This window comes from Equus przewalskii, unplaced genomic scaffold, assembly GCF_037783145.1.
Source record: "Equus przewalskii isolate Varuska unplaced genomic scaffold, EquPr2 ChrUn-9, whole genome shotgun sequence".
Classification (NCBI taxonomy): Eukaryota; Metazoa; Chordata; class Mammalia; order Perissodactyla; family Equidae; genus Equus; species Equus przewalskii.
In genome coordinates this window covers 1,564,548-1,579,868 of record NW_027228757.1, presented here as the reverse complement: position 1 = coordinate 1,579,868, position 15,321 = coordinate 1,564,548, and the positions used below count along the sequence as shown (strand labels likewise).

General features: G+C 38.5%; 1 protein-coding gene across 20 annotated transcripts in view; it reads right to left on the bottom strand.

Moving 5' to 3' along the window:
- Positions 1-15,321, bottom strand: part of GON4L (gon-4 like) — a 68,757-nt gene that overhangs the window by 31,643 nt on the left and 21,793 nt on the right. For all 20 annotated transcript variants that reach the window (XR_011537046.1, XR_011537045.1, XR_011537044.1 and 17 more), the window contains 8 exons: positions 13,493-13,686; positions 12,707-12,781; positions 12,460-12,510; positions 10,014-10,064; positions 9,594-9,689; positions 8,575-8,694; positions 7,804-7,974; positions 2,948-3,140 (listed from right to left, as the gene is read on the bottom strand). Coding sequence is in view for 17 of the 20 variants with exons in the window: in XM_070608654.1 (XP_070464755.1) it covers positions 2,948-3,140; positions 7,804-7,974; positions 8,575-8,694; positions 9,594-9,689; positions 10,014-10,064; positions 12,460-12,510; positions 12,707-12,781; positions 13,493-13,686 (951 nt within the window). In the remaining 3 variants the exon portion in view is untranslated. The remainder of the gene's footprint in view (positions 1-2,947; positions 3,141-7,803; positions 7,975-8,574; positions 8,695-9,593; positions 9,690-10,013; positions 10,065-12,459; positions 12,511-12,706; positions 12,782-13,492; positions 13,687-15,321) is intronic.

The window sequence follows — 15,321 nt, the reverse complement described above, 5'->3', positions numbered from 1 at the left end:
CCAAAAAAAATCACAGGAAAAAAATTTCATGTATGCAGATATGTACATTTTTCTGGGGAGTGGCTGTATAGTTTTCATCAGACTCTCAAAGGAGTGAGTAATGGAAAAGCCAGAAGCTTAAAGTCCTAACAGAAAAACTAATGGGATAATATATCAGTCGCTGATTATTAAGGAACTGATTCTCTAGTTTCTATGTCAACAACTCAGCTTCAAATTTCATCTTTCTCTCCTTCATACAAGTTTATGCATTTTGTTGCTTATTAGCACTTCTGCCATAGAGGGTGGGTGGAAAAGAAAAATGCTAAGATTCAAACCAATTTGCTTCTTGTTGTCTGTCTTTTTAAAATTCTTCCTATTGCCACATTAACGTGGAAAACCAAAAGGTAGCTTCATATTTGAAAACTCTCCAGAGATGCACATCAAACTATTATCAGTGATCACTCTGCGGCATGAAACTGTCATCAGGGAGAAGGGCTTTTTTTTTTTAAAGATTGGCACCTGAGCTAACACCTGGTGCCAATCTTTTTTTTTTCTTCTTCTCCTCCCCAAAGCCACCCCCTCCCCCCGTACATACTTGTATACTCTAGTTGTGAGTGCCTCTGGTTGTGCTATGTGGGATGTTGCCTCAGCACGGCTTGATGAGCAGTACCATGTCTGCGCCCAGGATCCGAACCGGCGAAACCTTGGGGCGCTGAAGCAGAGCACGCAAACTTAACCACTCGGCCACGGGGCCAGCCCCACGGGGAGGAGCTTTAATAGTTTTCTTTATACGATATATTAGATTTCTTTACACCAAGCATGTCTTACTCTTAGAGTTCTAATAGAGAAAATAAGAGAAAACTCCTGGAAGGATATATCCTACAGAACCCACGTACATATTATGTCATGTCACTTTCACAGATCTGTCTCCTCTCACTGTCACTCTTGTCAAATATCTTTCAAAGGTCCATCTCAATTACCACTTCTTTCATATAGCTGTCTCTGATGATCCTAAACAAGAACTTTTTCTCTCTTCTAAAACCTTAGAACAGCATTTATGCCACTTTTATGACGTATCTGAGTTCATTCAACTTCATTCATCTGAAATGAACTGCAGGGGCCGGCCCGGTGGTGCAGTGGTTAAGTTTGCACATTCCACTTCAGTGGCCCAGCGTTCGCCGGTTGAGATCCCAGGTGCGGACATGGCACCATTTGTCAAGCCATGCTGTGGTAGGCGTCCCACATACAAAGCAGAGGAAGATGGGCACGGATGTCAGCTCAGGGCCAGTCTTCCTCAGCCAAAAGAAAGAGGAGGATTGGTGGCAGATGTTAGCTAAAGGCTAATATTCCTCAAAACAAAACACATCAAGTGTATTGCACATCTAACAATGGACCAGGCACCATTCACACATTTTACTCCATGACAAAATGCTTATGCTCCTGTATCTCTCATAGAGCCTAGCACAATGCCTTTGTAAAAGGAAAGTACTCAATAAATATTTGCCAAATGACATACAATATAATTATTAATAGCTTTATGAGGTACACTCAAGGACTTATTTTCTTTCATTCACTTATCCTGACTTATACCTAGCCTTACCTACCCAAACATTTACTCAGTCTATTTCCATCCAAACTATATGTGCCCTTATTTATCTTAAAGAACTATTCCTTTCAACACATAAAACTTATGGTAGTTCTTCTTAGGAGACAGGGCAAAGAATAAAGATGTGCTCTCTAGGTTGTCTATAATTAGATTTGATAGGACACGATCTGATCTAGAAATAGGAGCAATCAATTTGGCTACAGACAAAAGCGAGATAGTGGATGATTCTGTTCAGATAAAAATGCAAGTAAAACCTTGACCTTGGTTCAGTTATACATACATTTTTTTTTTTTTAAAGTGTGAGTCTTCCACAACACAACTATTAGGAATATTCTGGTCACTCCCCATTGAAGAGAGTCAAAAGAAAATAACAATAATAACAACATTGCCCTGATTCCATCAAAAGAATGTGACATCATCTGGAAGCACTACAAACTAAGTCAATCTCTTATACCTCTAAATCTACAGAAATTTACTGCACAAAATGATGAATGAAGCCTGATTTCCACTACAGTACACTTTAAAAAAAAAAATCACCAAAGACAACTTTAATCTTTATTTCACTGTATTAAAGTAAGAACTTTTACTTATATTCTAAAAGAAGTAAGAGTCACAGTAGGGATTCTTACACAATGCGTGCCTGTAGTCAACATCGTTTTTTGTCTGTTCAATACTCCTTCCCACTTCTGGAACCATTATCACCTCTTTTGGGTAACAGCCTACTCCAAGCACATTGTCCTATGAGGTGCTGCCAATCACACGACTCCATGCTGAAACAGTCTCCTTATCAATCCCATGCAACATCAAGAGAGTGGGCATGTGATCAAACCAAGCCAATCAGATTTTTTCCCCTGGATTTTTCAAACTGGAGTCTGTAGAAGACAGTCCTTTTGATGTTGGGACAAAGCAAGAGTAAATGGTGTGCTTAGGACCATCGTTCCAGCCTTGAAGAAAAAGACAGGTTTGTTGATGGAGTTGACTGACAAAAAGAAGTAGATCTGTCAGCTGGAGAGAGAGAAGGAGGACCTTAACAGGGCCTCAATTCCACTGCAGACTTTTCTGCCCTTCCCAAAGCCTGACCTTCAGGAAGCGGCAGTTAGGATTCTTTCACTTGCATCATAAAGAACCTTAACTAACACAATAGTCCTTAAGTGAGTCAGTGCACTCTCATGAAATTAGGGGAGGACTCTCAGCACTCAAAAGATTCTTAACCAAAAAAAAATTAACTATTGACTTAAATTGTCAGTTAAATACAACATTAAATTCAATTAACCAAAAACACCCCTTGAGTAAGCTTCTAATAACGAAAATTTTACCATAGAGATAATACAGTACATAATAAATGCAAACAAAACCACTTACCTTCATTGCCCACATCATCATTCATAAGTCCCCCCAGCCACATCTTCCAGTCCTCATCATCTGCTGTATTGGGGTCATACATGTCTGGGGTGATGTCTGGAGCTCGGAGCTCTGCCTCTAGTTGCCCCAGGGGGACATCTTTCAGAGGCATCTTAGAGCGGGTTCGAAATGCAATGAGACTGTCATCCATGGGCTAGACAATTGAGAAGGATAAAAACATGTCACAGAATGCCCAGTGCTTCCAAATTCTCCAGACCTCATCACATCCCACGTGCTTCTCTTCTTAGCTAAAACCACAAGGTCTCTTCTCTAAACAATTTGGGCTTATTATTCTTTGTCTGAGGAACTTTAAGGACAATGACATCAGTTTTAAAACCAACATTTCAGGAACATTTATAACAGCTTTACTGAGATATAATTTACATACCATAAAATTCACCCATTTAAGGTGTATAATTGAGTGGATTTTACTATATTCAGAGCTGTGTGACCATCACTACTATTTAATTCTAGAAGATTTTCATCACCCCAAAAAGATAGCCCATTCTCATTAACAATCACCCCCTATTCTATTTTCCCTAATCTACTCAATTCTACTCCCTAACCTATTTTCTATCTCTATGGATTTGCTTACATTGTACATTCTATATAAATGGAATTATACAACGCATGATCTTTTGTCTCTGGCTTCTTTTACTTACCATGTTTTCAAAGTTCTTACATCTTACAGCATATATCAGTACTTCACTCCTTCTACTGCACAATAATACTCCACTATATGGATACACCACAGTTGGTTTACCTACTTAGCAGTTTATGAAAATTTGGGTTGTTTCCACTTTGGGGCTATTATGAACAATGCTGCTATGAACATTTTTGTACACATTTTCACAAGGATACATGTCTTCAGTTCTCTTGGAGTGGAATTGCTGGGTCATATGGTAATTATGTCTAACTTTTTGAGGAACCACCAAACCATTTTCCCAAGTGGCTGCACCATTTTATGTTCCACCAGCAATATATGAGAATTCTACATTTCTCCACATCCTTGCTAACACTTGTTAACATCCACCACAAAAAGATGTATTATATAATATATGTATTTTTTTATATATATATATCATAGCCATCCTAGTAGGTGTGAAATGGTATCTCATTATAGTTTTGATTTGCATTTTCCTAATGAGTAATGATTTTGAGCATCTTTTCATGTGCTTATTGGTCATTTGTTTATCTTCTGTGGAGAAATGTCTATTCATATCCTTTGCCCATTTTTGAATTAGGTTGTCTTTTTTTTTAAGATTTTATTTTTCCTTTTTCTCCCCAAAGTCCTCTGGTACATAGTTGGATAATTTTAGTTGTGGGTCCCTCTAGTTGTGGCATGTGGGACGCCACATCAGCATGGCTTGATGAATGGTGCCGTGTCCGCGCCCACAATCCGAATCCGCGAGACTCTGGGCCGCCGAAGCAGAGTGCCCGAACTTAACCCCTCGGCCACGGGGCCAGCCCCCAGGTTGTCTTTTGGTAGTTGAGTTACAAGAGTTCATTATATGTTATGGATTCGATTCCCTTGTCAGATATGTGATTTGCAATTATTTTCTCCCATTCTATGGATTGTCTTCACTTTTTTGACGGTATCCTTTGAAGCACAAAAGTGTTTCACTGATGAGGTCCAATGTATCTATGTTTTCTCCTGTTGCTTGTGTTTTTAGTGTTTTATCTAAGAAACCATTGCCTAATCAAAGGTCACAAAGATTTCCTCCTATGTTTTCTTCTAAAAGTTTTATCTCATATTTAGGTCAATTCACCTATTTTGAGTTAATTTTTGTGTGTGATATGAGGTAAGGGTCCAACTTTATATTTTTGCATGTGGATTTCTAGTTGTCCCAGCCCATGTGTTGAAGACTATTCTTTCCCCCATCAATTGGTCTTGTCATGCTTGTCAAAAATCAACTGACCATAAATGTAAGGGTTTATTTCTGGACTCTCAGTTCTGATCCATTGATCTATATGTCTATTCTTATGCCAGTACCAGAGTGTCTTGATTACTGTAACTCTGTAATAAGTTTTGAAATCAGAAAGTGTAGGGGCCGGCCCAGTGGCGCAGTGGTTAAGTGTGCACGTTCTGCTTCGGCAGCCTGGGGCTCGCCGGTTTGGATCCCAGGTGTGGACATGGCACCACTTGGCAAGCCATGCTGTGGTAGGCGTCCCATATATAAAAAGTAGAGGAAGATGGGCATGGGTGTTAGCTCAGGGCCAGTATTCCTCAGCAAAAAAAGAGAAGGATGGGCAGCAGACGTTAGCTCAGGGCTAGTATTCCTCAAAAAAAAAAAAGAAAGTGTAGACCTCCAACTTTATTCTGTTTCAAGATTGTTTAGGCTTTCTGGGTCCCTTGCATTTCCATATGAATTTTAGGATAAGCTTGTCAATTTCTGTGAAAAAAGCACCTGGGATCTGGCTAGGGATTGTATTGAATCTGTATATCCATTTAGGAAGTTCTCCCCACACCACTGCAACAATCTCCTAACAGTTTTCTCTGTTTCCTCTCTTGCTCTCCTATAGCTCATTTCCCACACCTTTACCCAAAGGATTTCCCACACCTTAACCAAAGAGAAATTTTTAACATTCATCAGAAAATACCACAAAAAACTTTCTGACATGTTAAAATCTAAAGTCCTTATGATGGTTTTCTAAGACCCTCGTTATCTAGCTCTTGTCCAGCTTTCTGACCTCATCCCTACTACTCTCTCCCATGATTCCTACACTTCAGCTATTTTCTGTCCTTTGAACATGCCAAGAGTGTTCTCATCTTAGGGACTTTGAATGTGCTGTTCCTCTGTAGGGAAGTCTCTTTTCCCAGATCTTTTAGATGTCTGGCTCGTTCTCATTCAGATCTCACTCAATTGTCACTTCCTCAAGGAGGCCTTTTGGATCATCCTATGTAAAGCACTGATAGGCACCACCTTATTTCCTTGTTCTTATTACTTCACAGCACTTACCACTATCTGAAATTATTTATGTGCTTACAGTCTCTCTCTCTCCAATGGACTATAAGCTCCAAGAGGAAAAACCTTTTCCATCTTGTACACTGTTATTCCTCAACTTCAATCATTCAGTATGTGTATGAATAAAGGGCCATATAAAACACTATTACCTCTCAACACTACTACTTATTCACTCCAAAGCAGAGTGATTGAATTAAATGACCCTTTCAGAGCTGTTCCATTCAATATTCTGTTTTTAAATTCCAGGACAGACATATTTTTCATTGACCTACAAGACTAGTGGGGAAAACTTGGAGCATTAAAAAGAACTGGCTAAATGATGGAATTTAGAAAGTCATCATTTGACAATGACCATAGTGAAACTGGCCCAACACAAGGCTGACATAAGGGAAGCCATATTGTAGAAAAGAGACCATCTCGTAACTTTGAACGACCTCTGACTGACTAACCCAGCTGGAGTTGCATCCTCCAGGAGATCTACCTGCCCTATAGAGTTTATGACCCCTGCTAGTGCAGATACCTCCCAGCTGCGATAAGACAATAACTTTGTTCTTTTGAGTTCCTTAAGAATGTGATGACCCCCCCAAACAGAATCTATGCTGATAGCTATCATCAGTGAAAACTGAAAGACCTGCTGTGGCGACTCCCAGTCTGTCACACCAGAGGGTCAACGTTCCTAACCCCCTCCCTTATAACCTACTGGCCTATACAACTGCTTCAAGATTCTGTGCCCCCTTAAGATGGTTCTTTTGGACATTAGTCGGCCATCTTCCCTCTTGCTAGCACGCTGTAATAAAACGCCCTTTCTCTGCCACCATTTTGCCTCTTGACGATTGGCTTTTGTCTCACCGCAAGCAGACTGTGCCATTCGAGCAGTAACAATACGAATGACTGTTTCAAGCAATAAGCAATGGATGCTAAAATTAGTGGGCAAAAAGATGTTTGGCCTCAAAGTATATCCACATAAGATACATATTAATTAATTTAGAAATGAAAAAATAATTTTACAGTGAGGAGATCAAGTAAATACCATCTTAACCAAAATTAACATGACAAATGTCATGTGCCTCCTGATATATTCACCGAAAAAGACACATCAGTTCTGTGGTATTTGTGCCAAAAGTACATAACTTGAATCTAATGATGCGGAAATATGAGAAAAATCGAAATTGAGGAACATTCTATAAAATAACTGGTCTACCTGCTTCAAAAATGTCAGGTTACAAAAGACAAAGACAGACTGAGGAACTGTTCCAGATTAAAAGAGACTAAGAGACAAGATAACTAAATACAACACACAATCCTGGATTGGATCCCAAATCAGGAAACAAACTTTTTTCTTTTGCTATAAAAAAACATTATTAGGACAAGTAGTAAAATCTAAATAAGGACTTTAATAGATTAGATATTATTACTCTATCCTTATTTTCATAACCAAATATCCTAATTTTTAGGAAATACTAAAGTAGGGCTACAAGAGCATCATGACTGTAACATACTCTAAAGTGATTCGGGAACAAAAAATATGTGTATAGGGAGAGAAACAGGGAAAGAAGAACAAAGCAATTGTGGTAAAGGTTAATATTTGGGGGAATTGAGTCAAGTTTGTTCCTATAGCCCACATTTTAAAATGCTCTCACATACCTTATAGCTTCCTTAGGAGCTGCCATTCTTACAATAAAATAGCACAAACCAGAGTTACCAAAGATCTACAATTTCATGACTCTTTTTTTTTTTGACTCTTAGTTATTAAATCAGAATTTAGTATCTTCCCCTCTCCCTCTCCAACCTGAGCAACAACTAAGAGTACTCCAATTAACTTTCTGAGAGATTTAGAGTTATAACGTTTACCTGGAAAGAATCCATGCAGACTGGACTGGAAGCCAGCTCCTCATCTACTGCATGCAACTTCTCCATGAAAGTGCTATCCTTGGTCTGTTTGGGCTTTGGTGGGGGCGGGGGCCCCATGGGCACTACCTCAGCACTGATGTGCCTGACGGCAGGTGTGGTGACTTTCTCAGCCTGATTAAAAGAGGCAACTACATTAACAAATGAAAGGGAGAGAGAGAGAGGGAAGAAGAAAGAGAAAAAAAAGTGGGGAAAAAGAGGCAAGTTTTCCACATGCTGGTGATCTTTCTCTTCGCCTCTAGACAGAGGTAAGTAAAAACAAAGCCACTATCAAGTATTATTAATCTAATTAGGTTTTATCCTATTTCCAGTGAAGCCAATAGGATACCACCTACGTTACCAAAAGTGGGAAATACAATAAAAATGGCTTTAAGACAATACTAGAAAACAGGTATGAAAGAAGAGTAGAAGAAAAGAAAGAAACTCTGCTAGTCACTCATATTTGGCCCCTTAATGAGAACTCAGAAGCTCCTGCCCTATCACTGAGTTCCAGTTTTCTCTTAACTGTTCACTGACTTAAGGAACTTTAAAATCTGAACAGTTATAACCAGTCACAATTACCAGGGAGATAATGGCATGATTACTGATCTTGAATCATGTTTGGCAAAGGGTGATAACTCAGAATCGCCATGGATAAATAATTTACTTATACAGTTAAATAATCTACCTATACAGTTATCTCTAACTTATCTTCTTTGTATGATGCATATTTACCTCTGATAATATGCTACTCTCCTCATCTGTTTCAGTCATCTCAGAAGACTGCCTCAATCTGGATTTCTTTGCCCCACGTGGAGACGAAGCAGTGCTTTCAACATCGCTTTCCAATAAACTCTACAAAACAAATCCAGTTCACTTTTATATTTATGCCCCTACCTCATTCCACTGAGTTTGAAGTACCTCAAGAGAAGAATCACAAAATATCAACACGCAGTCAGAGTAGGAGAAAAATAAAATTTAAATAGAAGCTTAATATCCTGAAGGTGTGCAGAGAGATCAGATCACTATCCTCATCAGCACTGCCATTTTGTAAAATTGTAAGGCACTGGTTCAAAATCCTTTTACAAAGACGTTAAAGAATACATCAATAAATAGAATATTACACAGTGATAAAAATGAACAAACTCTAGCTATAAGCAACAGTATAGATGAATCTCAAAGGACTAATGTTGAACCAAAAACAAAAAAAGCCAGACACAAAAGAATACTACATACACTATGGGTCCATTTATACAAGGTTTAGAAACAGTAAAAAATTGAACTATAGCGTGTAGACCTGCATATTTAGGTGATATAATCATAAAGAAGAGCAAGGAAGTAATTACCAAAAAGTCAGGACAGTGGTTATCTTTAGCAGGCGAGAGGTGAATGTGATCAGGAAGAGCGCATGAGGAGTGTCCTGGCAATGTTATATTTAACGACTTTGAAGAAAGTTTCATGAGGAGGAGCTTTATAATTATCTAAGCTGTATATTTTTATTTTTATTCTATGCCAAGTTCTGTATGTTATTATGTGTATTATATTTCGTAACACAAGATGTGAAAAAAGTAAGGGAGTATGAAAAGGAAAGAACACCTCTCACAGTCCTGGATTTACACAAAGAAATGGGTAGAAAAAAGACCTGTGTCTCAATCCTCTCTACAGAATAGGTGACATTACTAAGGACACTCTGCCTTATTAAGAGATATTTTTTTCTTTACTATCAACTAACACTCACAAGGGTAACCACTGACCTCTTCAGCAGTCTCATCTTCTTCTTCATCATCTGGCTGGTACTCTTCATCTGAGGAATCATCTTCTTCGAGGTGGATATCCACAAACTGAGGAGGCTACGTAAGTACAATTATAGAAAGAAATGAAGCAATAGGAAACACAAATCCTAGGCATTTGGAAAATAAGAGTAAGAAAGCAAAGCAGGAAAAAAAATTCCTAAGAGCTCAGTGAGCTGCTAAAGCAAGTAACAAGAGGCAGGGGTTAAAGAGATTCCTAGCATGACAATCAAACCTAAGAGTAATGGAAGGGAAAAAACAAAGCTGGGATTAAAGCAAGAAGATAGGTCCAAAAAAAGTTAACCGATACAAAGGAAGTACTTAGGTTTCAAAACTGAAGAAGTCTTTCTGGAAAAGAATAAGAATTCTCTCTTCCAAGTTTACCTTAATTTCATTGGCCTTCTTAATTGGCGAAATATTCCATGTTGGAATTACCTACCAATAAAGAACATAAATAATTAAGTTCTCTTAACAAAACAGACTTTCATTTTTACTTCCTCTTTACCATCACAAAGAGTCATCTACCCAACATGTAGCTGCAGTGCTCTAGGGATATTGATTATCCCTGAGGATATACTCTCAAATATTTGTCAGAGTATGACAGAAGGAAAGGAGAGAAGAATCTATTTCTGTCATTAGCAATTCTGCCTCAAACCTAGTAAGAACCCATATTATCTACAAATGGGACCGTCTGTCTTGCCTGCTTTATAGCACAGCTTGGGTTCACATGGAATAATGAATGTGAAAACTATTTGTAAACGACAATAGTACACAAACATAAGATGCTATATTGATAGTAGCTTTTTGACTTCAGTCTTTTTTAATCAATTACATAAATCTACCATAAGTATGCCTCCAAAAAGGCCAGCCATGAAAAGTTTTTATGGAAGGATTTAGGGGAGAAGTGTCAAGTTTTCCACAACTTATTTTCAAATAGTACAGGAAAACACAATAGACAGATATAGATATTGAGAGATATAAAGCAATAATGGCAACATTTTACAATTGTTAATTCTAGACAGAATCTGGATTCACTGTAAAATTCTTTCAACTTTTTGTATGTTTTAAAACAATAGAGTTTGGGGGGAAAGTTTTTTAAGGAATTTTTTAAAAGCTCTTACCTACTGCTCACAAACTGCCATTGGAGTGTATAATTTGACCATTTAACTGTGATTCAATCAAAATCATCTTATGAACAAAATCCAACAGGCCAGTAGGTTCTGCCTCTACAAACAGCCTTAGGTTCTCCACATCTCTGCAGCCCTGCTGTGTTCTGGCCACTTATCTAGGTCTGTGTAGCTAGTCCCACTACGGGGTAAAGGGAACGATGTGATTCAGGTCCACACCTTTTCCCATGTTTGTTTCTGAACCAATCAGTTTCCCTACTGCCAAACCCATTAGGAAGGTAAGGCAGCATCCAGAATTGTGTTGGAGTCAGTCTATTATTAAGAAGCAAGAAACGCGGACTCTAACCCTTGCTCTCCCACATAAACTGCAGTGTTGGGTTGTCCAACTTCTCTACACCTATTCATGGTTGGTAAGCATAATCCAGAGCCTGATTTTGATCCCGTTAGGTTTTTTTTCCAAATGAAATACGAAATTAATGTTAATTAAATTCTATACGTCAGGCAGACTTCACAGAACTTCCATCTCACTGACGGCTGCTTTCATCATAGTGACCCCATGTTCATTTGTGATTACTCCTCGGAGAAAGATGAAATTTCACTTTATACAACCAGTTACTCAGTTAGACAAGAAAACTTGATGTGGCTGTCAAAAAAAGCCAACGCAACCTTAGGCTACATTAAGAGAAATATGGTATCTGGAACACTGAGAGGATAACCTAACTTTAATCTGTACTACGTAAACCACATCTGGAGCAGCAGATTCTACTTTAGGCATACGTTTAAAAGGAGACGGACAAACTAGGCACATTCAGAAGTAAAGGATCAGACTGGTGAAGGTACTCAAAGCCTTGTTACATGAAAATAAATAAAAAATTGGGGGACATTAGCAAGAAAAGAATGTTACAAAAAGACATATGAGTTTTCTTCAACTAGACGAAAGGTCATGTGGAAAAAAACCAGACTTATTTCTGCTGCGGGGCTGTAAGGAACAGAACTGGACAGACGAAAACTACAATATGCATTTGGGGTCCATAAGGCAAATCTTCATTACTATCAGAGATAGAATGGACTCCCTCAGGGCTATCAGCTGCCCTGTCACAGAAAGTAAGCACAAAGTGGACAAGTCCTTGTTAAGCAGGCTATAACATGGTTCCAAGAATCAAAGAGCTTGTTGTACCAGAAGACTTCAGAAGACTTCAAGTGGCTCTCACATTTAGTGTGCAAAAGAATGAACTGTTGTGTTTTTAACAACGCATATTCCCAGGACCTAGCCATGAGTCCTGACTCCTCGGTCTGAGGTGAGCCCAAGAATGTGCATTTTTAATAAGCACTCCTGAGGGACCCCTCACCTGGGTGATCTTGATGCAAGTGTCCCTGGAACACACTTTGAAAAGTATCACTCTAAACACTTTGCCACATACCTTATCACGTGAATAGAAAAACTGACCTCACTCGTTGCTTTTCTAAAGGGTCATCTATCTAGCGCGTCCCAGAAAGGAAATACTTCCACATCAACTAAAATAAAAATAAACTAGGATAATGATTTCATATATTAGGTCTCTACATGTCTTGTACAAAGATTTCTTTAAGGAGGTAAACCCAGACTACAATAAATCTTTCCTATATTTTTTGCTGCATAAGTAACTTGGAGTTTGATCTTTATTTACCAAGATAAATAAACAGTAAAGAAAAAAAACACCCACCACTCCTTTTTCCACCACTTCCTTCAGTTTAGACCGTGTCATTTTGGGCTCCTAAGCAGGGGAAAACAACAAGAAAACAGTCAATAAAAATCATCATGGGATTCTTGGGTTTTGAGAGGCTAACTTTGCCCCTTACTGTCAGACTATTTACAAACTCCCAGGTGACCTCCTACACTTAGCCAGTTTACAAGACAGTTACAGATAGCTCTCTTCCATGACATTAAAAGAATGACAATCAACTACTCACAAACATTGGCATATCTTCTGTCTCACTGATGGCTGCTTTCATCATTGCTACCACATGTTCATTTGTGATTACTTCCTGGAGAAAGATGAAATTTCACTTTATGCAACAAAGATGTGTCATCTAGATAATACTCATCTCTCTGTAACTCTGCTAGACATATGTATAGGGTAAATGAGAGCTAGATATGCAAATGCCTTCAGACTGGGGTAAAGCAAGGCAACTGAAAGCTAAGAAGCAAGTTTGGGACAGAAGCACGAGCTTCTAACAAGGTAGCACAAACGGACCAATCTCATTAGCTGCTACTGGGAACAAGAATGGCTCACATAAAAAGAGATTCTGAAATAACCAAGAATATGCTTAAGGGAAACAGTAATAAACAACAAAGGCTTGTAAATAGCTGCTTTGCTACATTTCAAAGAATAGTATTTGCATATGTGCAAAGTTCTTTAAATTGTTAGCTGGGCATCTTTTCAGACATATCACCCCACAAGAGTAAATCCACTGTGAACCTTATCATCTTCCAATCTGCTAAACAATACAATAAACAATCAATCAGTGGAAGGAAGCAGAGGAATAGTTTATCTTCCCAATTAAGTTCTTCTTTAACATGTGTTCAGATTTCAAACTTGTACTGAGCACAAAGAGAAAGCTATCTTGACATGTAATATTTTTTGCCACAGGTAACTCAGAAAATTAGTAATTCACAAACCAAGAGTCAAGAACTTCTTGAGTATTCTTATTTGCTTTCCATGAAAAATCTCCATTTCAATTATACAGCTCACTCACATGAAGGATGTTTCGCACATTGACTGCTGTTAGGTTGTGCTGCTTGGCGCCATCCTCTAAGGTACGGTCGAGCATGTCATCTAGCTTCAGGTCATAAGCCAAAGTCCCTTCTTCTTGACCCCTTCCATCTCGTTTCCTCTTGGTACCCTTTTTCTTTTTTCGCCTTTTCTCACTTTCTTCATTGTCTTGCTCTTCTGCAAACAAACCAAGAACATGACCAGAATCTCTAAAACAACTGTTTCCAGAACTTAACCCAAAAAGTCAGCAGTAAAAGAAAAGCCAAGCTGCCAGCTGTCAGACCCTGGAAATCAAAGACTGTGATGTGGTAGTGGTGGTAATGGTGGAGGTGGTGGTACTGTCACAGTGATAATATCCAACATTCACTGAATATTCATTTTATGTCAGGCATTCTTCTACACACCTTACACACAATAATTCATTTACTCCTCATAACAACACTATGAGGTAGGGACTATCATTTTTCCCACTGACCAGATGAAGACACTGAAGCAGAGAGATTAAGAAACTTTCCCAAGAGCTGGTAACGACAGAGCCATGTTTTGAAGCCAAGCACTCTAGCTCTAGAATCTGCAATCTTTTTTTTTCTGCTTTTTCTCCCCAAATTCCCCCAGCACACAGTTGTATACATTTTAGTTGTAGGTCCTTCTATTTGTGGCATGTGGGACGCCGCCTCAGCGTGGGCTGACGAGCGATCCCATGTCCGCAACCAGGATCCAAACCAGCGAAAACATGGGCCGCCAAAGTGGAGTGCGCGAACTTACCCACTTGGCCATGGGGCCAGCCCCCGTAGAATCTGTAGTCTTAATTATTACTTTATACTACCCAGATAATGCATCAAAAACTCTGGGTTTATGTCCTAGTTCTACAATTTAACTGGGTTACCTTGGCAATAGAGTCTCATTTTTTTCCTTTGTAAAACACAGGTATCTGCCCATCAGGGATGCCAAGCAGATTAAGTGAAATATATATCAAGGTGAGACCAATGAAATATTATACAAATGCAACTTACCATTATTATTATTTTATTCTGTCTAGAAAAGAGAAAAACAAGGAGCAAACCAATAAAAAATCCACTCTGAACTATACAAAAAAGGGGGAGGGGGCGGACAACAAAGTACCTCTATTTTGCAAGAAAGGAGCACATATATAACCAAACAAAAGGAAAAACTTCTTGATTGTTAGAATCTGGTAAGTCTTGAAGTAGTAGATTACCATCAACACCACAGTGAGGTCCCCACCTCTCTGATACTTTTGGCCTGCTACTGTCGAGAACAAGGGATTGGAGATTAACACCAAGACAACCTTCCATTTAAAAAGATTTTATGACCTTCAACCCGAGCCCTGGTAGTATTTACTCAGTGAAAAATTCTTAGTAACTTCAAACAATTGCTTTTGCACTTGTGAATACATATCAAGAATGTGACAAATGTTTACAAGATTCAATTTAATAATTCTTCTTCTTAAGGAAATAATTAGACATGCAAAGACTAGTAATCAAGTTATTCATTCTAATCTTAATTATTTTAGTGAAAACATGAAAAATACCTAAAAGTCCAATATTAAATGAATGGTTAAATGAACACTGGTACATCTATACACTCGACTGTAACCGAGCCATTAAAAATTGTCTCTTTAACCAAGAAGGGAGAGGGACAAGTAAAAAATGTCTACAAAGAGATTCTAATGACACGGAAATTTTTCTGATAACGATTTTTAAGAAAAAATAATTAGAATTCAAACATATACATCTTACATTCATGTAACCTAAACAAAAATGGGCTGCCTTGAGGTGTATCTCAACAAGGTGA